This window comes from Acartia tonsa, chromosome 4 (genome assembly GCF_053477335.1).
Source record: "Acartia tonsa isolate MP-2025a chromosome 4, ASM5347733v1, whole genome shotgun sequence".
NCBI classification, from domain to species: Eukaryota; Metazoa; Arthropoda; class Copepoda; order Calanoida; family Acartiidae; genus Acartia; species Acartia tonsa.
Window position 1 is genome coordinate 23788889 of NC_137263.1, and position 27511 is coordinate 23816399.

The 27511-nt window shown below is 34.3% G+C and overlaps 3 protein-coding genes across 4 annotated transcripts in view; all 3 read right to left on the bottom strand.

Annotated features, from left to right (window-relative positions):
• Positions 1 to 15531, bottom strand: LOC145316493 (uncharacterized). 2 transcript variants are annotated; one of them, XR_013878518.1, is made up of 13 exons: positions 15415 to 15523; positions 13582 to 13708; positions 11118 to 11225; positions 10501 to 10594; positions 9499 to 9636; positions 8834 to 9232; positions 8311 to 8442; positions 7620 to 7771; positions 7193 to 7274; positions 5709 to 5868; positions 4927 to 5057; positions 578 to 1345; positions 1 to 328 (listed from the first exon to the last, which is right to left on the bottom strand). XR_013878518.1 is itself a non-coding variant. In XM_080157057.1 (12 exons), the coding sequence occupies exons 2-12, from the start codon at positions 13671 to 13673 to the stop codon at positions 1199 to 1201; spliced, it is 1635 nt and encodes a 544-aa protein (XP_080013183.1). In that variant the 5' UTR covers positions 13674 to 13708; positions 15415 to 15531; the 3' UTR covers positions 591 to 1198. The 2 variants fall into 2 exon arrangements, 1 of the variants encoding a protein (XP_080013183.1); XM_080157057.1 differs by lacking the exon at positions 1 to 328 and having other exon boundaries at positions 591 to 1345; positions 15415 to 15531.
• LOC145316492 (uncharacterized) lies at positions 15521 to 26312 on the bottom strand. Its single transcript, XM_080157056.1, has 14 exons — positions 25985 to 26312; positions 25617 to 25690; positions 24211 to 24329; positions 23172 to 23288; positions 22482 to 22603; positions 21943 to 22174; positions 21451 to 21568; positions 20741 to 20864; positions 19931 to 20373; positions 19430 to 19601; positions 18435 to 19028; positions 17570 to 17695; positions 17163 to 17281; positions 15521 to 16636 (listed from the first exon to the last, which is right to left on the bottom strand). Exons 1-14 carry the CDS (start codon positions 26270 to 26272, stop codon positions 15586 to 15588), a joined length of 3699 nt encoding a protein of 1232 aa, XP_080013182.1. The 5' UTR covers positions 26273 to 26312; the 3' UTR covers positions 15521 to 15585.
• Positions 26299 to 27511, bottom strand: part of LOC145315401 (peroxiredoxin-like 2A) — a 2608-nt gene continuing 1395 nt past the window's right edge. Inside the window, 2 exon segments of the mRNA XM_080155383.1 lie at positions 26299 to 26909; positions 27119 to 27266. Coding sequence (XP_080011509.1) covers positions 26761 to 26909; positions 27119 to 27266 — 297 coding nt within the window. The 3' untranslated portion in view covers positions 26299 to 26760.

Genomic DNA, 27511 nt, shown 5'->3' on the forward strand with positions numbered 1-27511 from the left:
CGCTTTGCATAAAATCATAAAAAGGCAATGATTTAATACATTAAAAATTATAACAATTTGTACTTAACAATCTAAAATAACTTTACATACAATTTTTAGAACAGTATTGAAAAAAAAAAATGCACACTATGATCAGATTTTTAATATTACTGTAGAAATATTATTTTTCAAAACTTGTAATTGAAATTATAAAAAATCATGCTTTTACTTTCTTGATAAAAAGTATTTTTTTTGCTTCCTTACATTGTAAAACTGGTAGATTTTTTCATTTCTTATAAATATTATTTTTCAGGTCTCTGTATTATATTTGTCAATGTCTTATTTAATACTTTCTCAGGGGTGTATATTCTGCACAAATTAATTTTTTCCCTGTTGCAATTTATTTTTTCAGCTAGGATGGGGAAAAATAGAAAAATATTTTCAGAACTCTTTTTTTTATTCATATTTACATGGAAAAGATATGTTTTCAGTTTCTTAATTTTTACATTAACCCCCCCCCCCCCCCCCCAACACCATATATTTTCAATTCCCCCCCCCCCCCCCAGCTTTATCAGGGTCAACCATGAAGAATATACACCCCTGTATTTTCTTAAAATAAAAAATTTAATTTCATTACTTTTTTTACAAACACTTATTATTAACAGATAAAAAATGTCATAATCTATAATACAAGATAAGGCTTATTTGTAATAATAATAAAATAAAATATTAATTTTGAAGCCATCAGTCAACGAACAAAATCCAGGTAGAAAATTTCACCTCCCCAAGTGACTTTCTATCCTTTTAAAGCATTATTTTTTGGAAGCGCTAGAAAGTGTCACATGTGTGACGTCATAAAAAACGTCTATTATCCATCTCTTTTTCTAGGGGTTTCCTTTCCCACTTCTACTCTAATCCCCCCTCTTTTTAGAGGTATTTCTATGACGTCAAACATGACACTTTCCAGCGCTTGTTATTTTGTGTACGCGTAGGTGTGAATATATTCTATGAAGAGACAGACCTGCCTTCCCCAGGGCATGTCTGCCAGCCCCCATAGTTGTGGACATGTGCACAGGGACAAGACAATGGCTGATGAATTGATGTACATCCCCAAAGTTTTAAGACAACGAATAAGAAAACGTTATTATAAAACTTTGGCGACTAGTGTAATTAACAGCCCATTGTCCCCTCCGTCCCTGACATGTGCAGCAGCAACCTCCTAGTTGGAGTGGTCCGAGTGCTGTGCCAGGTCCATGACATGGTTGGAATCATTGTGAGATGTTCCCTGGCGGACTAGAAGACCATTGTCAGCGCTGCCCACAGAGTTGGACAGCAGCTGCAGCTCGTCCTTCTTCACTCCGTGCACCTGATATAATTGGTGCATTATTTGCCAAATGTACCACTTTTCTGCACTACCTCTCCGATTTTGTTAATACTCTATACTTTGGTCCGTTGGGTCATTCAAGGATGCTGGATGGCCAAAAAAAAGTTTCAGAGTCCCTGGATGTCTAGATATCTAGCTATCTATGAAGGTAGGTAACAAAAATGTAAAAAACACCCATTTTTTCACAATTTTAAAAATTAATTTTTTCATCAATCTTACATCCAATCTATACATTTTATATACCAAAATGATCGTTTATTCATGTAAAAAGCGCACATAATGATATTTTGGCCAAAACTCTAATTTTACAGGGTGTCCAACAAAAAGTGTATTTTGGATATCTAGCGTAATACCCAAAATACCTGTCCGAAAAAAATCATTTTTTTTGGCTTAAATCCTGTGTTTTATCTGTGTGCATATGTGGTATATAACGGTTCGGACCACCCGGGACTATAAGGTTGTCAAATTTCACTTTGGGACACCCTGTAAATGTGATTTTTGCGTCTGTAGAGTTAAAACTTGGTCCAAATTGGCTATTTTTTTCAAATTACTCTAATATGTGTCTTAGTATGTTTGGCCATAGTGTTTTCTGACCAGATCAATATTTTCATATTTTTTGGACACCCTGTATTTTCCAAAAAAGAGAAAAATTTTTTTTGTTTTTTTTTAAATTTTTTTTTCTATTTTTAAGTTACTTAAAACTGTATATAGATACAGATTTTGACTAATAACAATAATATTTGCCTATTTTACAATTTTTTACACTTTTGGGACACCCTGTGCATGTTTTTGAAAAATGATGGTTTTTGCCCATTTTTAGAGGGAAGGAGTCGTTTTAGGGCCATAGACTATTTCTTCATTTTTGTAGAACTTTTCAAGACACATCATTTGTTATTTATGCAAAAACCGCAAAAACCGAATCGTTTTGCGGTTATTCACCACCAAAGGCAGAATTTTTTTACGTTTTTGCCGAGATGGATTCCAATTGTTAAAACAAGAAAATGAAGTGAATATAACATAAATAATTGATATAACATAAGTGATAAAAGAAACTTAAATCATGTGCATTTGAAATTCCTTTTGACAAAAATCTGTTGGATATACAAACAAATTTACTTCACATGAAATTTAGTAAATTAAAATGCCTAAATAAAAGTATTTCATAGTTATCTTGATAAATCAACGTCTTCTTACCACAAATGCCCATAAGAACCTCCGGAATGACAAAAACGTAAAAAAATTCCGCCTTTGGCGGTGAATAACCGCAAAACGGTTCGGTTTTTGCGGTTTTTGCATAAATAACAAATGATGTGTCTTAAAAAGTTCTACAAAAATGAAGAAATAGTCTATGGCCCTAAAACGACTCCTTCCCTCTAAAAATGGGCAAAAACCATCATTTTTCAAAAACATGCACAGGGTGTCCCAAAAGTGTAAAAAATTGTAAAATAGGCAAATATTATTGTTATTAGTCAAAATCTGTATCTATTTGACAGTTTTAAGTAACTTAAAAATAGAAAAAAAAATTGAAAAAAAAACAAAAAAAAAATTTTCTCTTTTTTTGAAAATACAGGGTGTCCAAAAAATATGAAAATATTGATCTGGTCAGAAAACACTATGGCCAAACATACTAAGACACATATTAGAGTAATTTGAAAAAAATAGCCAATTTGGACCAAGTTTTAACTCTACAGACGCAAAAATCACATTTACAGGGTGTCCCAAAGTGAAATTTGACAACCTTATAGTCCCGGGTGGTCCAAACCGTTATATACCGCATATGCACAGATAAAACACAGGATTTAAGCCAAAAAAATGATTTTTTTCGGACAGGTATTTTGGGTATTACGCTAGATATCCAAAATACACTTTTTGTTGGACACCCTGTAAAATTAGAGTTTTGGCCAAAATATCATTATGTGCGCTTTTTACATGAATAAACGATCATTTTGGTATATAAAATGTATAGATTGGATGTAAGATTGATGAAAAAATTAATTTTTAAAATTGTGAAAAAATGGGTGTTTTTTACATTTTTGTTACCTACCTTCATAGATAGCTAGATATCTAGACATCCAGGGACTCTGAAACTTTTTTTTGGCCATCCAGCATCCTTGAATGACCCAACGGACCAAAATATAGAGTATTAACAAAATCGGAGAGGTAGTGCAGAAAAGTGGTACATTTGGCAAATAATGCACCAATTACATTGATATATTCGGCGATTTTAATCACATTTAAACACAAAAAATAGAAATTAAGGCGATTCTAACGGTATGTACATATATCATTTGTCTACTATTAACACACGCTGCGCAATTAGAATTTTTTAATTGTACACCCTTTAAATTAGCCATAGTTTATTGATCTTCATAAATAAAGCAGTTTTTTAGCTCGTGTCTTCGGCACCTCGGGGCTAAAAAAATGGTTTTAATCATATAATTGTACATTCTATTTCCGCGGAAAGCTGTTTATAATATTATGCGAGAAATAACTATTAAATCATCCCAAACGCTGATTCAAAAAATTACCCCTTCTGTAGATTACAATTAGTGATTTAAATATTTGGACACTCAACTAAATGAACCAACTAATCAAAGTTCAATAAAAGCCCCCAAATTTGTTAAGCAAACGAATAAGAAAACATTATAATAAAACTTTGGGGACTAGTGTAATAAACAGCCCAATAATAAGGTAGGTAAAAATCCATCATCTTCTGCATAGAAAACAATTATGCAGATATTTTTAGCTTTAAATAACTTTTTACTCAATATTTCTATGACAGCATACGTAATTTATTTTCCTGTATAGCTTTGAAACCGATTAATATCCGCTGGATTAGAAATTGTTCTTATCTATGCTGGAAAATCATGCGTTGAATCGTATTGCAGACAATTTTCCACGAATATTAAAATAAAAAATCATAGAATTAATACCTGTTTTGATAGCCCAGGCCTTCGGCCTCTCGGGGCTAACCAAACTACTTTAAATTTGATAATTTTTCATTTCAATATCTGCGGAAAGGTGTCTTTAATTCGATGCGATAAAGGGGGGAGGCGGATGTGCCACTTTTTGAAACCAAAAGTAAAACGTGCATGATTTCAGCTCATTAAAGAGTTACAGCTCTAAAATTTGGTACAGCAGTTGCTTTTGTAGAGAACAATATGGAACCGTCAAAAAAAAACTGCGGTAGAACCTTGCTCCCGCCGAAAAATGCCGTTTCCCGCCGAATTTTGTTTTGCCTTTTCTCGTCATAATTGACAATTTTCAATCATCTGTAACGTGAAAATATAAGGGAAATTTTTATGAGAAAAAAAAGTTTATCTCAGATGATTGAGAACTGTCTAATTTGGCGAAAAAAGGCACAAAAAAATCGGCGGGAAACAGCAGTTTTCGGCGGGAGCGGCGGTTCCGCCGCCATTTCTTCACAGTTCCATATTGTTCTCCACAAAAGCAACTGCTGTGCCGAATTTTAGAGCTAACACTCTTTTATGGGCTGAGATCATGCACGTTTTACTTTTAGTTTCAAAAAGTGGCACATCCGCTCCCCCTTTTAAAAAACTTACTCTATTAAGATGTGAGTAGAGTGAGTTTTGACTTGAATACTGTTTACAACACTGTGGACATATGACATATGTGTTCTGGTTCCTCAGGTGAATATCATTGATGTGCCGCTTCAGAGACATCTCGTGGAAATCTAAACAACAACAAAAATATGAAATATTTAGTTTTCAGATTTATAAAAATTACTAGCGACTTGTCCCTTGCAACTGGAGGCTCTTTATTCGAATGGATGATGAAAGACAGAAAATACCATTCTAGACTTATATAACCTAGAGGCTAAAAGACAAGGGTCAAAGAAAATAAAGTATATAATAGAATCCAGGTAAAATATTCCACCTCACTAGCCTAAGAAAATTGGAAAGCAACTGATCTCAATACCACAAAAATAAAACCGCCAAAAATCCGCCTTTTTTTCTGAATTAGACGAAAATATATGATAAAAAATAAGAGTATGTCTCCCGAGCCAATTCTGGTGGCCGAGATTCGAACTTACCCCTCCAATCTCCCTCACGACGAACGGATGCAATTTTACACTTTAGCCATAAGTATAACATACTGGGATCTATTGGGATAAGACAATGGCCAATAAATTGGTGTACATCCTGAATGATACACAAAATTACCCTTCTGTAGATTACAATTAGTGGTTGAAACGTTTGGAATCAAAATTCAATAAAATTCTCCAAGGTTTTTAAACCAAAGAATAAGAAAACGCTATCATATAACTTTGTGGACTAGTGTTATAAACTGTCCAATATCCACTCCCTCCATGGGTATAACATACCTTTGTTGCAATGTGGACAATTCTTTCTTGCATTCCTGTCCTTCTTGCCACTGGAGGGTGACGTGTTCATGGAGGTGAGAACTCCACCCGGTGTCCCAACATGGTTCTCCACATCCTGCATAGGGGTCAGGTCCTTCGGCTCATGATCATCTAGTCGTCCCTAGACATAAGTTGGAATTAAATAATTCAATTTTTAGAAGTGTATAATTTAGGATATATAAGTTGGAAGGAATTTTAATTTTAGAGATGAGAATTGAAATCTGCATAAAATATTAAGGATTTTTTTATAAAATTCGTTTTTTGTATAATTCTTATCTAAAAGCGGAAATACAATTTAAGTTAATTAATTTTGACCAATAGGATAGGTGGATTAGAAACTACCTGCGCTCTAATTGGGTGAATGATGTACGACACTTAAGCTTCTCCAATCAGAGCGCAGATAATTTTCTTTCCACCAATTACAGATCTCAAATTGTAATTCCGCTTTTAGATAAATATAAATTTAAACAAAAAACGAATTTTATAAAAAAAAATCCTTAAAATTTGATGCAGATTTCAAATCTCCCTCTATCATTAAAATTCTTACCAACCTATATATCTTAGTGCATATACTATATGTATTAGTATTTATTATCATGTAGCAAAGAATGTTCAACTAACTGTAAACAGTTTTTTTTCCAGGGTTCCAAGTTACCAGGATTCTGGAAATAAAAATTCCAAGTGAAAATTTTCCTTCAATCCACTTCCTCCCCCCCCCAAAAAAAAAAAATATCCATATTTTCAGAAATTTCATATAGAAACACAGCCCCTGTTTTTTCTTTCTAACATCAAGACAGATTTGATTCGTTTATTCACTTAATTGCCAACAATAAAAAATAATCAAATAGATATCATTTTATGACAACTCAAAAATTTCTAGAAGCAAAAAGTTTATCAACCTACTTTTTCTATCTACTTTTTTTCATTTTATAAACTAGGTTATGACTTATATAATTAGGAATTATTCAAGTTCCAAAAAAATTAATCCTTTAACTTGTTGTTAGAAAACCTAATTTGCCATGTTTACATTATAATATGGCAAAATGTTTGCTTTGTCTTTGCCGGAAGTTTATAAAAAATTACTCAAAATAATTTACAAGTATTATATAAACAATCATGTTAAAACAAATATATTTTCAAGGACAATAATGCAGAGTTCTAAAGGTATAAGACAATGGACGATAAATTGGTGTACATCCCAAATGATGATACACAAAATTACCACTTCTGTAGATTACAATTAGTGGTTGAAATTTTGGACACTCAACCTCTTTAACCAACCAATCAAAATTCATGTAAATGTCCCCAAAGTTATTGAGTCAACAAATAAGGAAATGTTATTATAAAACTTTGGGGACTAGTATAATAAACAGTGTTTTATTATTTTCTGCAAAAGCATAAAAAAGACGGACAAACCCCTCTGGGCTAAGTTCCAAAATGTTTACCTGTGTTTGGTTTGCATACATTTGGTTGGCAGCGTTGTTCGCCACTGATAATGACACTACTCGTGTTGTACTATATCCAGATCTAAACAAAACAAAAATTTTGACACACTTAAAATAGGTAAGTAAAATATAAAGACACAGGAAATATGTAACAATAGAAATCATTCAATAGTAGTTAAATTATTTATGAACAAATCCAGTGATTTTCCTAAAAAAGTGCATGATATAGAACACTTAACCCCATCCTTTTTATGAAATGTACCTAACGGCCATGCTGGGCATATAACTGCAGTGCCCTAGCCCTGCAGGGTTACCCAGTAACCAATATAACCTAACCTGACCTAAAGTCTTGTAGTAAACAAACAAAAAACTATAAATGCTAGCGAATATTAATCGGTTTCGAAGCCATACTGGAAATAAACCTTACCCAGAAACTGAGGTGATTGTTTCCTTTTCAGGTTGGATGGTGACATGTGTAGCTGGAGCCGGAGCCACAGCTCCAGGATCACCTCCAGATGGATCAAAGGAGGAGATGAAGCCTGCAGGTAATCCGGGGTGTAGCGGTGGCAACAGGTCTCCCTAAATTTTAAAACGTACATACAGGAAGGGATAGAACATTAGCAGAATAAAATACAAACTCATACATATTAGCTCTGAAATTCAGCATGCCCTCAAAATAGTTAACTAAAAAATTTAAATTATCGTAAACAAAATTCTTATGCTTTTCTAGTTATCTAGATAATTGTGGTTAATATTTTAAGAAATATCCCTTTTTTTAAAAAATCATTGAATATTAATTTTTCAATTATAGAAAGAATTTAAGATATATCTATCCCTTAGATGATCAACTTAGTTCTATGAGTTATTTAATGCATCGTATAATAGAAAGGTTTCCGCGGATATTAAAATAAAAACTTATAAGATTAAAACCAGTTTTGTTCGCCCCGGAGGGGCCGAAGGGCCAGACTAACAAAACTGTTTCTAATTTTAAGGTTTTTATTTAAACATTCGTGGAAAATTGTCTGTTATATAATGTTATGTAGAATTTTTTATTTTGACTGAGAAATGGGTCTAATCCAGCGGATATTAATCGGTTTCAAAATTTCTAAATTTGTTACCTCAGGTGTAGTGATGAACTCTGTAACAGAAACAGAAGCGACACTGGATGGAACATCATCCTGATTATGGGAACCTGTGCTCATCAACAAGGGTTCAGACTTTACCTCTACTCCACTTGAGCCAGATAAATCCTGGACAAAAGAATATTTTTTTTAGATAAATTGAATTTGTTTTAAATTAAACAATCAAAAATATTTCTTAAGTTTTGTTGAGTTTAGTTAGTAAATTGTAAAACTAACGAAATTACAATATCAAAGTAAAATAATAGAGGGGTAAGGGTTAGATAACTGTATGTCCCCACTCCGTGGACTCTTTGTCGACTTTCCATTGGGTCTTTGAATATCAGCCAAAAGCGTTGGAAATAAAAACACCACAGCAAAGTCGCTACAAAAGAGCAGAAAGCATTTTGCTAGGTGACGAAATAGGTCCCTTACAGTGTATCCAGGTAGTTATCTGGATTATCTATCTATGTATACTTGTACATTTATAATTACAATAACAGAAAATTGATTAGGTATATACCTTGTTAATTAATTGGCTTCTCAAGATTGAAGGATTTGACGTGGTGGGTGTGACTCCCATTGTAGTTGTTGAATACCGGGTCTTCTTGGGGGACGAGATCAGCATGTACTGCGGTTCTGAGGGCGGCGGCGCGGGCCTTGTTGTGCCTCGCGGTCCGCCGGCGCCCACATTTCCGCCACCTTGACTATTCTTTGGGGATTGATGGGCGGGCGGGGCACCCCCGCCAGACTGGTTGACAGTGGTGTGGCGGATGGAGGGGAGAACCTGTCCGCCTTGAACGGTCGCCACATTGGCGGCGCCGTGTTCAGATGTGAGGTAGGGAGACCTGGGGAGAAGGGTCTCAAAGTTTGCACCGTGGGGAAGGATGCTGTTAGGACTGTTTGCATCATTCTTTTTGTCCTAAACAAAAATGGTTTTCTTTAATAAAAAAAAGTTTGAGTTTTAAAAAATATCTTAGTATTTTATCTTAAATAAGCTGTTGCACCAGTAGCTTCTAAGCGACTACAATCTACTGGATTACGAAATAAAAATGTATATGATGCACGAATAGCAACTCAGCCGAAAAACAATCTAAAGTCTGTGAAAATAAAATCATACAAAGCTTCTCTGAATCAAACATTAGCAACACGAGAAGACAAATTTCCTATTGCTGAAGTGTCCTTTACCTTTTGTAAGGGTATTGTAATTGTGTTGTGGAAGGGTGGACCCTCGGGGATAAGAGTTCCTCTTTCACACAGCCCTTTTATCTTCAATTTCTCCGCCACTTTTAGGAAGGAATTCAGCGAATCTTGTGTTATGTTTACCTAAATAAGACTAGTTATTATGAAAATTAATGCCCTTTTGAAATGAAAAAACAAAACTATCCTTTCGTGTACGCCATACAAACCCTGAAACATTGATAAAGTATCACAAGCTATTAAACAAACTATTCTTATAGCAGAACAGACGGACAAACTTTCTGGGGAGAATCGTTTAAGATGTCCAAAAGGCCTAACAAATGACGAGAAAGCATAGAATTCATTTTTTGAATAGGCGGAAGAAGTAAAAACTAGATGCCTTTTTAAAAGGGCATTATAAAATTAAAAACTCTTTTAAATAACTTAATATTTGGCGCAATTTCAACAATGTATTCTCTTAAACACTGATAACCCTTCTTCCACATATTTTAAAATAAATTGAAAATAAGGGAAGGGGAGGTTTTTTTTATTACTTTAGGTTACGTGTTATTGGGTACTGGGTAGCCCCGCAGGTTAAGAGTCCCCCCAAAAAAGTTAGGCATAAGAAAAAAACTAACCCTCCCTACATATTTACAATTTATTTCACAAATAGTGGGGGGGGGGGGGGATCATCAGTGCTCAACTGGCCACTTGTGGTAAATCAATACGTTTGTTCATTACAACTTAACATTACATGTTTGTTTTTTAATATATAGGTTTACCAAAAAGAATTGTTTAGCAAACATTTAATATAATTCCTATAAATTAAGAACAGTATAATCATACCTAAGAAAAATGGAAAATTCGAAATAAATACCTATGTATATTTTTTGCATTTGGATAAATGGCATTTACGTACCTAATACCTACTTTAATAAAAAAAAATATGGAAAGAACGAACATACCTGCTTATAGAGCAGCTATGCAACTAAAACAAACTATAACACTAACCTGTCCAAAATAAATAAAGTCCATAAGAGCAGTGAGATCATTGATTTGGACGTCAGATAGAAGTAATACCGGATGTTGTAAAGGGTTTATAGACCTGAAAAAGGGAAATAAAAATAACAAAAATCTACACCTTCTGTATTTTTTTTTTTTACTTTTGCTTTGCTTGCTTTCAGGCAGATTTTAAAATAGATAATCTGGTATAAAATATTCCCATTTAAAGCGATTTAACCTTAAAATTTCTTTGAAGTTTTACCTTTGTGGTAATTCTATCAGTGCGGTAAGAAATATGTTTTAAAAGACTGAGTAGGAAAACCTTGGAGTTTTGTGTATCTTTGACTTTAAAATAAAAAAATTTTTAAAACTTAACTAAGCTCTAGTTTTTCTTCCCTTTTCCTTGGTTGTTATTGTAATACCTAATGTATCTACCAAATTTAAGATAATTCGAAGCAAATGGAGGCAAGGGTGAGGTAATAATGAGGAGCTCTCATGAGATAGTGGGTCAAGTCATGTGCTTGAACGTAAAGCTCGAGCTATACGAAAGTGTCTCAGCCTACTCAATGAAGACTAAGAAACTATTGCTAATGAACCAATCAAACAAACACTGGAAGTTTGTTTACCTGAGAATATTTTGGAAGTAGCTGGAGCAGGCACAGAGGATGATCCTGTGCGCCTTCATAGAGTGTCCGTCAACTGCCAGGGTCACATCCGCAAAATGGATGTCTTCCCTAAAAAAGTAATCCTACTATTAGTAAGATTTCGATCACTATTGAACCGATTGAGTTCTCCATTTTTGGAAGCTTATTTCTAATTATTTAATTCTTAAACATAACTTTGGTTTTATGCTATTTTCCTTACTTCTATGATTACATAGCTTCAAGATGATAAGAGCTTAGTCGCCAGTTAGTAAAAATACAATAAGATTTTAAGATACTTTCAATTCAAGCAAATTGTTTGATTATCAGTAATTTTAACTTGCCCTAGTTAAAATTATAATTTACAACATGATTCTTTGTAGGAAAACTTTGTATTTATTTAAAATCGTCGGTTATATAAACTATTAAACGCCTTATAATATGGACAGTTTTTCCACGAAAAGGAAACTAAAAAAATTGTAAGAAACGTTTTTGATTTGTTGTCCCTGGGAGCCGAGTTTTGCTTTCTTTTCGTATAAAAATGACTCGAATGCGATAGATGTTTTTTTTAGAAGGCTCAAAACCCTTTTAATTCAGAGTCATTGATTCAGGTTAGGATCTATACTTAAATGCCTACTGTATATATTATAAAATCACTATCTTTTCTTTTTTCTCTGCCATAATCAATCTGATCAATCAAAGCAAGAAAAATGCATTAAATCCATGACTTGAATTCTTTATCCGTTTAATCTTACTCTGAGTTGCAGAGATAAGGGGAAAGTTAACGGTTAAAAACAATCTTCCGCCAATTCCAATGATTTGATTTATGTTATTTGTAAATATTAGAAGGAATATTTTAGTATATATTATTTTATCTGCCGTGGACCACTCCATCCGTGTTGAGTGGACCAGAGATCTAAAGGGATAAGACAATGGCCGATAAATTGTTGCAGATTCCTAATGTTAATACACAAAATTAATCCTTTTGTAGAATACAATTAGTGGATGAAACGCTTGGACATTCAACTTAATGAACCAACCAATCAAAATTTAATAAAAGTCCACAAAGTTGTTAAGCTTTCAAATAGAAAATAATAAAACTTTGGGGACTAGTGTAATAAACATCCCAATGTCCCCTCCCTCCCTGTGGGTGGTCAGATAGGCGAGGGGGATAAAATGACAGGGGATATCCTGATGGAAAGAGCAAAGATTACAACAAAAATGCACCAATCTCTCAAATAAGATATTAGGATTGTGCATATTTTCATTTATATCTAAAATTCATCTTATAATATTAAGCAGTAAAGCTTTTTTGTCTGAAGCTAAAAGCCACGGAAACTTTAAGACCTAATTGATTGTACCTTTCAGGGAAGCTTTATAAATGTCTTTGGATAGTTTTATGCTATTTTCCTGACCCCTTTGTCCTCCCCTAGAATCTAAGGGCATGACAACTAATATAGGTAATAAGGGTAATAGAGGGGTTTTCTAAAACATAATCCTTTAACTATTCTATAGAAAATATTCAATTCAGCTCTTTTTATTATCAGTGAGAATTTGAGAAAATATCGGTCAAAACTGTTGGTTAGAATTTCGATTGCTTAGAAAATTGACTTTCTTCTAAAAAAATTATGTTTATATCTACAGTACTTATATATAGTAGGTAAATGAATATAAGTAAATGAAATCTGTTACGTGTATGTTTTTTTCTTCTATTTTTGTAAAAAAAAAACATCTAAATCTGACAATTCATCATAACCCTAGTAAAATGCAGATTTGAAACTGCAGTGGGAAAATCTTTCTCACCTTTCAACTTATCTTTATATTCAAGATTACTTGGTCAAAATATACCACAAACATTGTTTAATAATGTAATATAATTCATATTAACTTTAATAGATAGTGAAATGTGTTAAAAATGTCGATAAGGTTATACATCGTTTGAGAATAAAAACTTGTTTTGAAAAATTTGTCTTGTACGAAGATTTTAATTTGATAAAATAGCCTATGGTTTAAAAAAATCTGTAGCTTTTACTACATTACCTAACTACTTCAACACTGTAAGGAATTTTAATTGACCATGTTAAGTACATATCAGTAAAGTTTGATGTGATGAAGAATTTGAAAATGGCAGGGGTGTATACGGTATAATTTATTACATTAGTCCCTAAAACTTTATAATGACGTTTTCTTATTCATTAGTTTAACAACTTTGGAGACTTTTTAAAATTTTGATTGGTTAGTTCATTAAGTTGGAGGCCCAACGTGTCAAGCACTAATTGTAATCTACAGAAGAGGACATTTTGTGTAGGTATCATCTTTAGGGATATGCATCAATATGTCTGCCCTTGTCCTATTCCTTTATATCCCTGATGGGCGAGTTATTATAGCAAAAAATGTACCCTTGCAAAATAAGACATTTTTTTAACATCAAAATAAGATAAAACTGTACCTGAGCGTTCTGAATGTTTCAGCATACTTCTTCTCGTAGTCGTTCCATCTGAGACAATAGTTGGCATCGTCCACAGGCGGAGCCCCCATCATGTACAGGTTCTCCGCCAGCTTGAGGCTGTCAGGCACTAGAGTAATATTCAAATGAGTTAGGTTACGTATAGTTATATAAGGGGATAGTTCCACGGGTGTCCATATACAGTGTGTTTTTTTTTATGAGCACTTTTTTAAAAGCAATTTTACCCCACTTATAGTTATCAGAATTTAATGATTAATGGCTTATTTTCTTCGTTTTTTAAGGGAAATTATGAAACAACCAAAAAAAATTACAGTTTTTGTTGAAAAAGTACAGTAAAGTTGAAAATTAAAAATTTAGGTGTCAACATCTAAAAATGGTTTTAGCGCATTTTTCTTATGTTCAAATATTCTACCTTTTGCAAGAATGGCTGCAAAACGCTTCAAAGTTGAGATATAGAGCTATAAATTTATACAGATACTATTGGGGACATGTACTAGAATAGGTCAAAGTTTGAAGGCCATATCTCAATCAGGGAGAAAGTACTGGCCCCCCAAAGTCGACTACTGAAAATCCAATTTTGAGCATAAGAAAAATGCGCTAAAACCATTTTTAGATGTTGTCACCTAAGTTTTTAATTTTCAACTTTACTGTACTTTTTCAACAAAAACTGTAATTTTTTTTGGTTGTTTCATAATTTCCCTTAAAAAACGAAGAAAATAAGCCATTAATCATTAAATTCTGATAACTATAAGTGGGGTAAAATTGCTTTCAAAAAAGTGCTCATAAAAAAAAAACACACTGTATAAGGCACAAAAAACATCCCCGTCCCCCCCCTGATAAAAATGAAATTTCCAAGGGTTTTTACGTCTGTAGCTGACAGGACAAAAAGCCTTTTACAGATTTTTTATTTATTTACCAAATGATTACTGTGTTTTTGGTCCGATTTTCAAAATTTCTAGCTACACTGTAGAGGAGAACCGAATCGGTTAAGCGGTTAGCGAGATCCTTCGGTACAAACAAACAGACATAGATCTTGTAAGGATAATATTTACAATTTTAATTCTCTAATAGCAAGTATGAACTATTTTAAATTAAAGAACTTAGATACATTGTAGGTTTAATATTATATAGGTAGCATGAATTCAAGTTTACAGCCTAGAAATAAAATGTTTATCTAGTTTATACAAGCAAGATAAATGTGCTCTACTCTGCATTTACTAAATAGTTGGTCATATAGACAAACTAAAAGTTTTTAAGAATTTTTAAAGCAAATTCCTTATTATCCTTACATTAAAGTAATAGGATTTCTCAGTGTTTGTCTGTACCTAAGGATCTCATTAAATTCTGAGCCGATATGGTTCTCCCCTACAGGGTAACTTCTCATAGGTTCTGTGAAGGTTTAAAACTATTTTGGGAGAGGGTGCCACCACCCTCGCAAGAGAAATCGCTAAAAAGTTTTTAAAAGTTGCTGCTTTGCGGCGCCTGTGTCGTAAAATAAGAAACAGATGATATTAACATAGACATATTAAAAGAAAAATATTTTAAATGTTAATAGAGGCCTCTAGGGGCGTAGCCGATTTTAAGATAAAAAGTTTCTTTTTATCATTTATTCTTTTGATTGAACTGCGACTGACCCATCTATCTATCCAATACAGCCGTTAATATCTTAGTGAAAATCGGAATATCAACGATTAAATCCCAAAAAGTAATTGAATTAAATTATAAGGGAAAAGTCTTAATGTTTAATTTTATTGACGGGTTTAAAGGAACACCATTACCTACAGGCAGGCGAACCTGGAAATTAAAAGGATTTACCTGGTCAGCAATAAAACAAATTAAATTCTTGCAGATTACATCTTCCAATTCAGTTTATACAACACATGTACAGAAACTGTTTACATTATTACATTTTCTGACTATCTCTGAAATTTAGAAAGTATGAAAAGTAACAAAAATGTAAACCGGTCAAGCAACACATAACAAATATCACCATTCGTTGACTCTCCGCTTATGAGGCGGTTCAATATCATTACTAATACCCCCGCCGTTCCGTTGACAGTCCAAAAGAGGCGTTGTTAATCCGTATAGTCCTTTGCCACCTCCTATGTTGACGCCACCACCACCACCGCCGATACCGTTATTCCGTCCATTTAAAGGTCCCGATAGCAAGCTGCCGTCCGCGTAAAATTCATTAAAATCACATCTTCGTTGGTTGCGCCCCGGCGGTCCAATAGGTCCCGGCGCATTGCCCGGGTTCATGTGATGGTTTTGTGTTCCGTGGAACATTAATATTGCATTTGTCAACGTTTTGGACAAAAATATGGCAAGCTCCGCGTCAGATTCATCCTGCAGCAAGTGATTCACTTCGGGGTCCTCTGGGGTGCGCAGCTGCATTGTGCGCTGGGTCAGGTTGATGGCGCGGGTCAGAAAGGCCGAACGGCGATCCATCATTTGGTGCTGCCCGTTGTTCGTCTGAACGGGAAACTGATTCATTGCCGACATAGAATTCATGCTGATACAACCCATTGTATTGGTAACACTGTTCATATTATAAACATCGCTAATATTTCTAATTCCGCTGTTGAAGGGCGAGCTCTCCTTGCGGTTGGGATGCACGGGATATGAGGCGGAATACATATCTTCATCACTGTCCCGCCGCGCGTTCTTTGGCGGCAGACGGCCCGCGGTCAAGTCGGCAAATGTTTTCACGTTCATACCCCGTTTTCTGAGCCATTGTTGTAAATTTGTATTAGAATCTATGCTATCATTTAACCTAGAGGCTTTGGGTCGACCCCCGCCAATATATACAAGAGTTGCTATAAATTTAGGGATACTATCCGTGCCCATGCGCGTCTGCCACCGGCGCTTTTCTTTGCCAACCAAATCCGTGACTTCGACAAAATATTTATCATTGTCGTTGATAAGATAGGCCAGGTCTCCGTCTCCGATAGGAACATTCCAAATATAGAAAGTTTCTCTGGAAAATATTACTTCCGGTGCTTTTCTTCCATCCTTTCCATTTCCGGTTTGAAACATCCTGCAGAGCAATAAAGTTTAGTTAATAGTATGACAACACTTACATAGTGCAAACTTTTACTTAAATATCTTCTTCTAATGTTTTGTATTCTTTACTTTTGGCAGATTTTTTTAAAGATTTATATTTCAATAGGTAGGTATTTTATTTTGATAAAAATCATTAGGTAAATTTTCATGGTTTTTGAAGGATATTTTGTAACGAATCTCTACTATGCGTTTTAGTGTCAAATATGTTTTATTTTGATTACCTAGTCGTTTAATATGTTTATTTTCACCCTTTTAAATACCTAACTAAAAGTAAAAGTTTTTATGATAAAACATATAATCTATGACATCTAATATCCATTAAAGAAAATGGATCATGGAAAGTATACGAAGTAGCGGGTTTCATCGTATTTTTACAGAAGCTTTTCACCTATTTCTAGCCCCTGCGGGGCAATCATTAACATTTACCTAACCAAATCTATCAAAAGCTACTGTGAAAATACGACTTCGTTTTCTTTCCCTGATCGGAATTAAAAGCTTACTTTAAAATTCCGGCATCCGCGTCGCCGTTTCTATTATAGAGCAGGGTTGCCAACTTTGCAGTGTGCGCATCCGTAGACAGAGGAAAAAATTGTTTCACTGGTGCCTCGCCACGGATAGACTAAAACATTAATATTGAATATATACATATACCTTAATTTTATGCAGTAAAATTAAAAAGAAAAACATTGAAGAAATGTATAAACTTTCGTGACAACGCCTCTTAAGGGGCGTTTCATCGCATTGAGAGTAGATTTTCTCCTATTTCTAGCGGAAACCCCTCACCTTGCGGGGAAATCACCTAACCTAACATAACCTATCAAAAACTAATGTGAAAATACGACGAAACGCCCGCTAAGAGTCGTTGTCACTATGGGGACTATACCCCCCAAAAAATTTGAATATTAACCTGATGGAAAAGTTCAATGGTAAGATCATGGTCGTTGAGCCACTTCATGAAGGCCGCGTTACCAGGCATTGCAGAGCTCTCCTTGTTCTTCTGAGATTTGTGCGGCCCTATCCAGGCACAGGTCACCTGTATATCAGGAAAAAGTACGTTAATACAGGGAGGGACGGGACAATGGGCTTTTTTGTACACTAGTCCCAAAGTTTTATAACAACGTTTTCTTATGGGTTGGCCTAACGATTTTGTGGACCAAATTTTATTGAATTTTGATTGGTTGGTTTATTAAGTTGAGCGTCCAAACGTTTTAACCACTAATTGTAATCTAATAAAGGGGTAATTTTGTGCATCATCATTGGGGATGTACATAAATTTATCGGCCATTGTCTTATCCTTTAAAATCCATGACGTTAATAGCATGCTAAACTATTATTGTCCAAACGTTTGAACCTTCTTAAATATACAGAAGGGGTGATTTTGTTTATCATAATTAGGGATAGATGTAAAGTTATCGTCCATGGTCTTATCCCTTATGAACCCTGCCTGATTCCTATGCATAAGGACACACTAGGTAGTTAAGACAACCAGTATTTTTTTAGAAACAAGGATGACAGTTTACATAAAAGCGAAGCTTTGAATCAATTGAAATGGAGGGACAAACGAACATTAACACTTGTAAAGTGTCAGAACTGCATAAGCAGAACACGCTTTCTAGATTTAACTGTTATAGGAATTATCAAGCAAAGTTTGAAATCGATAGGGAAATTCTAACCTGTTTAAGTTAACGAAAAGAGCTAACTTTTACCGAGGGACGGACCCTAATTATAGAAAAGCTTAGCTTTTAAAAATAAAAATATTTAAACTATCTAACCTTACACGTGACAGCTTTGTTATTAGTTGAACTCTGAACATCAAGCTGTAGCGTGTCTGTTTCATTCAGCAAGTACATCAAATCTGCCTTTGCACAGTTGAATCCCCAACAGAACAGACTGCTTCTGTGAAGGAAAGCCTTTTCCTGGCCGTAGGGGCCGTTTTCAATCCGTACAATTGCATTTTCAACCTTGGGCGACACGAGAAATTGGGCCGAGGCATCTGGCCGCTTCAACTCGATCACCTTGCCGGTGGTAATTGTAGGCGGTAACGATTCAGCCGTTGCAGATGATTGACCCGCACCACCGCAGCCAATTCCTGGCTTTTCCGGTTGCGGCGAGCCAGATTCGTTCGGCGACACGGCGCCGTTATACAAGGAAATTATAAATTCTAAACTAATCCCACGTTTGGCAAGAGTGGGACACAATGTTAAATCAGCTAAAAGGTTAGATTCATCACAGTTCTTTGTTGCTTCTTTGTTGCTAGGTACACTGCCGAACATGACGCTGGTAGCACAGTACGATATTTCTGCGTTGTAGGTATTCTTTGCCCAGGTGTAAATTTCGGATTTAGGATCGACTTCCTTCACTTCAACCTAAATATAAATTGTTTAGAGGTGTAACCCTCCCGGAAATGTTAAAGATAGAATTTTTAAAAATAATACTATAATATAAAGTAGAAAGGTTTTTTTGGTCTGTATCTTAAGATTTCCATAACAACTGAACCAATGGTATTCTCCCTTTTAGGGATCCTTCACATAGGTACTTTTTATTTCTAGATTTAAGTCTTTAGATGATAGGGGTGAACTTGCAACCGCTAGTTCTGAGCTGGATCTTTAAATCATTTCAATGGTTGGTGCGCTAAATCAACCCGCGCAGAATTTCAGCCAATCACAGCGGCGCATTTTACGAAATTTAAAGATCCAGCTCTGAGTAAATCAGTAAATATATAAATTTGTCGTATTTTTCAACATCTTAGAATAAGACAAACTCTAACCTGTACTTTATCATTGTGTCTGAGCACATGGCTGATGTCCGCCCGTCTCATATTCAACCCGTTGATATGAACCACCTCCCTCGTGAACACAACCTTCTCCCCTATCTTACTGGGGCCCAGACATATTTGTAGGATTCCTCCGACCACACCCTCCCCTTTGCTTCTCTTGAATCTGTTTGTTTTTTGTTGTTTTAACATTAGATTTTTTATTATGTCACGCGAATGTATTAACGAATGTATTCAATTAGTCATCTGTTTCTAAGAATCGAGTCGTAATAATAATCTACTGCAGAAATAAGTCTTTGATAAAATGTGGTTGAGAGGGTGGGGGATGGGGGAGTTTGACAACCCCCCCCCCAAAAAAAAAAATAAAAAATAAAAAATCTAAAATAAAAAAATGGGGTTTGGGATTCAATTCCCCCCAAGTAGCTGCTAGTAAACTAATAAAAAAGGTAAAAACATGTCTAGTAAAAATACATGTATGGGATGAAAACAACATTCCTGAGAATTCTTCCACGCAGATTTTCAGCTTTTCTTGATATTTCTGCATTATATTCATCTCTATTAACATTCTCTCCTTTCCAGGCCAGCACAGTGATCCACTCATACTTGCCTAGCGACTGTTCAGGATTAGCCTCAACTATGTCACAATGAATCACATCCCCGACAACCAAGGAATCGTCAATAGATCCCCGATACCGTAACTTAACTCCATCCGAAAAGAATCTGTGCTTGATAATCAGTACTTTCTGGCCCCGGATGCTGGGATTATCACTTTCTATGACAACATAGGCAAGGTTGGGGGCCTCGAGGCTGACAATTCTGCCCTTGACATCCATGTGTGTGGCCTCGGAGGGCAGGGGGATTAGGCTTTTGTTTTCTTTCAGTTTGGAGGCTGTCTGGCTGGATAGGGATGTTGTTGTTCCTTTTCTTCCTTTCCATACCTGAAAAATTCATTTATTACAGGAAACTGTTTTCTTTGGATGGGTAGGTATTATTTTATAATTGATTAAGAAAAGAAGTTTTATAATTATATATATAGCAAACAAGTGTAAATTAGATATTGAAGTTAAAAGAAAGGGGCATATAAATTTCAAGAACTCTTTTGATTCTAACTTTAAAGTTAATTAAAATTGGATAGTATATACCAGAATCGCATCGTATTATAGATAACTTTCCATGGATAATAAAATGAAAAAATAAAATTATAAAATTAATTCGTGGCTAACAAAACTGGTTTGAATCTTATAATTTTTCATTTTCATATCCTTGGAAAGCTATTTATAATAAGATGCGATAAATATTCTTTACCTGAACAGCCTCGTGTGTGATATGTAGGTCCTCAATGTTGACAGCTGGGTCCAGTGGTTTAGCATACGCAAACACAGTTTCACCAGGTTGTAACAGAACTGTTAGGTCATCCTGATTTCCATACCTGTAAAACAAATGAAAGAGTATTAGTTGATTCTTGGTTATTTGTCTAGACCAAAGCAAAAGATCTTTAAAACAATAGGATCAATTGAATTGGGCTTTAAATCAGGCGCAAGCAGAGTAATTTTACATAGGGAATATGCAACTGATACTTTTGACACCCTATTCAAACACATCAAGTTGGGGGGGGGGGGGGGGGGGGTTAGTAATCATTATGTTCAGTGTTTTTTAAGATGACCAAATAGGGAAATAATCAAATAAAAGATTTTACAAAGTATAAGCTTCCCTTACTAAGCTGACACAAAGGAACGTGTCGTGCAGACATCCTGACATCTTATTACTTTAGCATTTTAGGTGTTTTTTTTTTGAAGTAAATAATTCTAAAGATCATTTTGTATTACAAAGATCCATTGAAATCTATAAACCTTCTCAGGACATATGAGAAGCTAAAGGAGAACCATATCGGTTCATTGGTTAGCGAGATCCTTCGGTACAGACACACACACAGACAGATATCCTCTTACTTTTTTTTATATGGATATGCTTATTTTGTTGAATTTTCTATTTTGATTTTTTAAAAAACCTCTTACCTTTGTCCATCTATGGAGAGATTCTCAATGTGAAACATAATATGAATATTTCTTGATGTTATTACACCCAGATTATTGTTTATTATTTTCTCAACTCTTGTTGTCATATATTCACAACCCTGGTAGGAACAGAATTTAAATTCAACTACCATTGTTATCATTTCATCATTTCTTTTTGGATGGTGGAGATATCCTTCCCCCAAAATAGTTAAAAACCTTCCCTAGACCTTTAACAAGCTTCACTGTAAAAGAGAACCATAGCGGTTCAGCGGTTATCGTGATAAAAAAACTTAATACTTTATATTATAGGATTACATTTGTTTTTAGTCAAGTACCTAAACGGATACTTAGTAGATTGCTATTCCCCCAAAATAAGAATTTGTGGGATCTCGGTTCGACTAGGCACTGATGAAAACCGCCGAAAATCATATTTTAAATATCAATTTATCATAGGTTTCCTATCAAATTCAAATAAATTAAAAATTCTGTTTTCCTGTATCATATCCAAAAAAGTGCCAGACTTTTTGTTAGGTTTGCTGTCCTTCATCTCCGCCATAACCTTTTCTGTTGGCTTTTCTCCGATCCAGACGAGGCGAGCCCTCCAGTTTGGCTGGTAGACAGCTGGCCTGCCCCCCTCCTGGCTGATGGTGTACTCCTTCATACCTGGCGTCAACACTGCACTAAACTTGACATTCATCTGGTAGTCACGCGGCCAATTTGAGTATTCCTGTTCAAACATTTATTTATTTACTTTATTTCTTTAGAGTTTCAATTTAAAAACTAATAATTCCTTTTTTGAGAAACTGTAAGGCAATGGAAAATGGAGGGTAAATGGCTATTAAATCACTCTATGCCTATCTTATTTTTCCCCCAACAAGTAACCAGAGTGATAGAATTCCGCACACATGTACAATGTTCATTTATCTACAGTTTTCCATGACTTTAAAAATCGTTTTTAGTTGTTTAAAATCTTTCTTTAATAATAACCACAGACTATTAAACTAAGAATAATAAGTTAATAAATAAATAATTTCCTTGTGTTCAATTCTCTTGTTGTTTATATAGAAAAGTCTTGGTTGTCTGAACATTGCTATATCCTGTTCTCCCTCGGGGTTCACAAATGATATCAAGGTTTGACCAACATTTCCACGACCTGCAAAAATATCAATCAGGGGTAAATATTCTACACAAGATTAATTTTTTTCCCCGACTGCAACAAAAATTTCATTTTTCCCTTCCAAGAAGGGTTAAATAATGGGAAAATGTTATCAATATGTACTATTTATTTTATTCATTTTCCCTCTCCCACATAATTTTCTTTTTTTCCCGTGAAGATGGGGAAATAATGTAAAAACTAAAAATGTTTTCAGTAGGTACCTACTCAAGGAATTACATGGAGAATATATACCCCTGAATATCATATATCGTTTTTCTACTATAGGTATGGAAAAAATGTCACGTGCATCCAAATTAGTTTTGTTGCAAAAAATATGCCAATCCGTTTCGGACCAAAACTAATAATCCTAATTCGAAACGGGTGAAAATTTGGATTTTTAGGTCTGATAAATTATTTGTATTTGTATTTTAAAAAAGTGATTATCGCATCGTATTATAAACAGCTTTCCGCGGATTTAATAATGTACAATGATAAGATTAAAAGCAGTTTTGTGAGCCCCGATATCCCGAGATACCAGAAGCTATACAGGACAATGTTTTCTTACCTGTTCCAGTTCCTAGCTGATTGACAATAATGCGCCCCTCAATATCATCTATAACAACCTCTCCGCTATTAGCAGCAGCTGCACCCACACCACCACCAGCCATGCCGCCACCAACACCTTCAAATAGAGATACTCTAGAGACATGTTCTCTAAATCAGCCAATAGGATAACAGTGAACTACATTTTGTCATTGGTTTACTTTTCTCTAAATTCCTTCATCTATTTTTTTTTCTCCATCTTTCTTATTTTTTACTGATTTCTCTTACATAATATGAATGTTTATTTGTGTTTTTTTCTTTTTTTTACCATCCTCACAACTCAATTTAACTAAATTAAAGTTTCAATTTTCCCTTTTTACAATTAATTTGTTTTATATTCTTTTTTTTTCTTTTCGTCCTCCTTAAAAAGGGGCTCCAGGAATCAAATACACTATCCCCATTTTGGTCAAGATAGTACTCCTGTAGCTCCTGGTGCATATCCTAAAAAAATTTTCCTTTTATTCCACCAATTTATATTTAGTTAATAATTAAACTTAGTATATATTATAATATTTTTGTATGAGACTAAACATCATAATGTAAACTCTAAATTGTCAATAGATAGCAGCAATTTAGAGTATTTTATGTGCTATCTCCTAAGCTAGGGGGTACCTGGCAGCACCAAATAAACATTATTATTATTATTATTAAAAAAAAAAACATTTTACAAATCTTGGTACGTAAGGGCATCATTTTTTCATTTTGTTCGCATTATGAGTCAGCTATAATTTATCGTATTTTAGTATCAAGCTTTTCTTATGTTAATTATTTTGTGCAAAAATTTCTTAAATCGTAAAACTTTAAACATATTATAATTAGTTAATAAATAGTTGAGTTTCTTAGAATAAAGTTGGCATTCTAAAAATTATATTTCGTCGCAAAATAATGTCGCCCGTATCTCGTATATAACAAAAAATAAACAAAGGATTTTGACTGCTAAATATACCTTTTTAAGTTGAACGAAAAATGGGGTCATATGGACCATTTAAATGTCTATTTACCTTCATTACCCTCGAGCATGGGCTGATCACCCCCCGCGCCACCGGGGTGGGGATCATCTCCCCGCCAGACCCGGGAACAGTACCATCTGGGACACAAAGTTATGTCGTCCCCGTTTTGGTCCTGCAGGACATAAGTCAAATGCTTAACAACACTTCATAGTAAAACAAGGATGACAACATCCATAAAAGCGAAGCTCTGAAACGGTAGGACAAACGGACATTAACACTTGTATAATGTCAGAACTGAATAATCAGAATGCGAATGTTTAAGAGTCAAAGCAAAATTGTAAGTAAATTTGTTGAAAAATTGCTTGATACAGGATAATGATTATGGACATACTTACATTTTTAGGACTTGATTATAGAGTTGCTTCGCTTATAATATTGTACTTTGTTGTCCCAGGAATCAGTATACCAAAAATCAGACCAATCGGATAATTAGGCCACATACAAATTTGTTGTTAAAAATGTAAAAAAAATCAACATATTTAAAATGGACGTACGGACATTCTGGTAATGATTATAGAGTTGCTACGCTTTCTAACTCGTACCTAACTATTACAGGAATCACCATGCAAAATTTGAAATCGATAGGGCAATTCTAACATGCTTAAATTAACGAAAAAAGCTATTTAAAAAAGTAAAAAAGTCAACATGTTTTAAATGGACGTATGGACATTTTGGTAATGATTATACAGTTGCTACGCTTTCTAAATCGTACCTAACTGCTAAAGAAAACACCATGCAAAATTTGAAATCGATAGGACAATTCTAACATGTCTAAATTAACGAATAAAGCTATCCGTTACGGACGGAAGGACCGACCCTAATTATAGAAAAGCTTTGCTTTTAAAAATGACAGAAAAGTTGTCTCAAAAAATCTAATTTATTATTTAGGTAGGTAATGAATTCAATTCAAGGCAAATAATTCATATGCAATGCATGTTATTTGGCGAAGCTATTCTATGATTCAAAATGTCCTGTCTCAGAAACGGTTAAAGAGGAAAAGAGAATTTCTCGGCTGCTGTTCAAGACTTGTATGACTTGTTTTTTAATGAAAATTTCTGTGCAAAATGTGTTGTTTACTTAGCTTCTATTTGTAATTAAAAACTTAAGAGTAATATTGTTATTTTTTAGCTACTATTTGTGTTAGAGACTTGAAATTCAGTGTGAATAAACCTATCAGGTACAAGGGAATGATATTCTGACAAACAATTCTAATGGAAAATTTCTCCACAACCCCCTTTCCCTTTTCCTCCCCTTCTTACCCACCACTCTCCAGTCAAATGAAACACTTTAAAAGGTTTTGTGTTTTTTTTGTAGAAAACTTGATAAGGTTTCGTTATTTTTTGTAAAATTTATTGTTTTTATTACTACATATTTTTTTAAATTAAGCATTATTTCTTTCCTTGACAACATAAGGTTTAAGATCTAGCGAAGCCGTAACAAATGCATTGATTTCATCGCCAAATGCAATATACTGAAATAGAAAAAAATGTTAGAATGAAAATTAGTTTTTTACTTAAAAACTAGCAGCTGCTGTCATATAAAGGCTAGAAAAATAGCTTAAAACCATCCTAAGAAACCCATCACGGGATTTATGTAAAGCCTATCTTAATTTGAGAACTTAATCAGTTCAGTTCTTATCGAAATCTCAAGAGAAGCCGACATAAAAAACCTTACTTCTTTTATTTACATAGGTCTCTACTAGTACTGTATATTATTGCAGATTTTGGTTTGGGTACTTTTAAAAACAAAACAAAAAATTTCTAACCTGTGCAACACCTTCTAAAGTTTTCAACCTTCCCGCGGGCACTTTAACCCCATGAACGACCAGCCTGTTAGGTCGGAACAAGCACACCTCCTCCTTCCCAACCAGCTCAAACTTGAGAAAGCCAGCGCCACGGTTAAAGCTGACAACCTTGCCGCGCACTTGCAGCTCCTGGCCACCATCTCCACCACCTTCTGTATCCATACCACCGCCACCTCCACACTCACCTATTTCTGATTTAAAACCACCTACCCCTATTGCTACATCCCCTTCGTTATTGGCTACAAACATTTATTTATCATCTTCTCATTTTATAATCTGAAATATTAATATTATATAAAAATCAGGGATCTAAAGGGATAGGACAATGGCCGATAAATTGATGTACATCCACACAATGATGATACACAAAATTACCCCTTCTGTAGATTAAGATCATTGGTTAAAACGTTAAAACACACAACTTAAAGAATCAATTAATAAACATTAACTAAAGTCCCCAAAGTTGTTAAACCAACAAAATAGAAAACGTTGTTATAAAACTTTGGTTTGGGTAAAAGTGTAATACACAGCCTATTGTCCCCTCTCTCTCTCTCTGATATAAATAAAAGAGTATCTTTATATGTATCACAGCTTATTTGATCTGATCTATTTTGCTAGCTCATCCAACTAGGTAGGTTTCTAGAAACTTTTCTACCTAGTTTTCATTCAGCAAACATAAATCTTTAATATAAAGGAAGACTAAAATTTTGTGGATTGGATTTTAATTGTATTGCACATTACTCAACTTTTCTAATTTGTTTAACAGCTGCCATAACCTCTGTTGTGTTAACATTGTCTCCAAAAGTTCCTTCTCTATGTTCAAAAATAACCCCCTGGTCCCCAGGGCCAAGAACATAGACAGCACCAAGCAGAGTGCCATCACCATCTATTACAAATATAAAAATTAACTTGAAGAATCTAAAATAATAAAATGTTAGGTGATAAGTACTAATTTAGATTTTAAAGTAGGTGTATTTTTTTCTCTTCTCGCTTTTTAATGATTTAACGGAGAGCTCATAATTTACCTTATAAAAATCTAAATCTACAAATAAATAGATAAAAAAAAAATGAATCTTAATAAATAATAAATCTTGCCTAAATTTCCCGGAGTTCCAGCCTGCTTAGAACGATATACATTCATCCAAGTGTCCAATCTTAGAAAACCCATCAGGAAAAGCTTTCGTTTCTTGGGACCAAAGAAAGTTTTATCAGAGTCCAAATAGATTGAACCTTTGAAAAAATCCTTTTAAGTTTAAAGTTATTTCGCGCATAATTTTGTTAATTTTATTTACAAATTGTCAATTAAGTTTGCTAACATGGAACTTGTTTATTAATTCGTTCATCCAGTAGGAGGGGAGGGGAGGGGATGGGGGTAAAGGAGGAGAAAGGGAAGTTTCGTTATTTTAGTCCGCTACGTGTTTCACTTTATTAGAAATTGAACATCTGTTGTAACATCCAAGAAATAATATATCTATTTAATTACAAAGC

Bases quoted from the DNA above. Each gene is read 5' to 3' on its own strand.
- LOC145316493 (XM_080157057.1), bottom strand. From the start codon at position 13,673: ATGATGGGGGCTCCGCCTGTGGACGATGCCAACTATTGTCTCAGATGG. The intron at 9,233-9,498 runs GTAAAGGACACT...ATTTTTGTTTAG, and splicing joins TTACAATACCCTTACAAAAG to GACAAAAAGAATGATGCAAA. The intron at 8,443-8,833 runs GTATATACCTAA...TCTTTTGTCCAG, and splicing joins GAAGCCAATTAATTAACAAG to GATTTATCTGGCTCAAGTGG.
- LOC145316492 (XM_080157056.1), bottom strand. From the start codon at position 26,272: ATGTTTGTAGCCAATAACGAAGGGGATGTAGCAATAGGGGTAGGTGGT. The intron at 24,330-25,616 runs AAGAAATAATGC...TGTCCTGCAGGA, and splicing joins AAACCTTATGTTGTCAAGGA to CCAAAACGGGGACGACATAA. The intron at 22,175-22,481 runs ATTATTTATTTA...TTTGAACAGGAA, and splicing joins AGAGAATTGAACACAAGGAA to TACTCAAATTGGCCGCGTGA.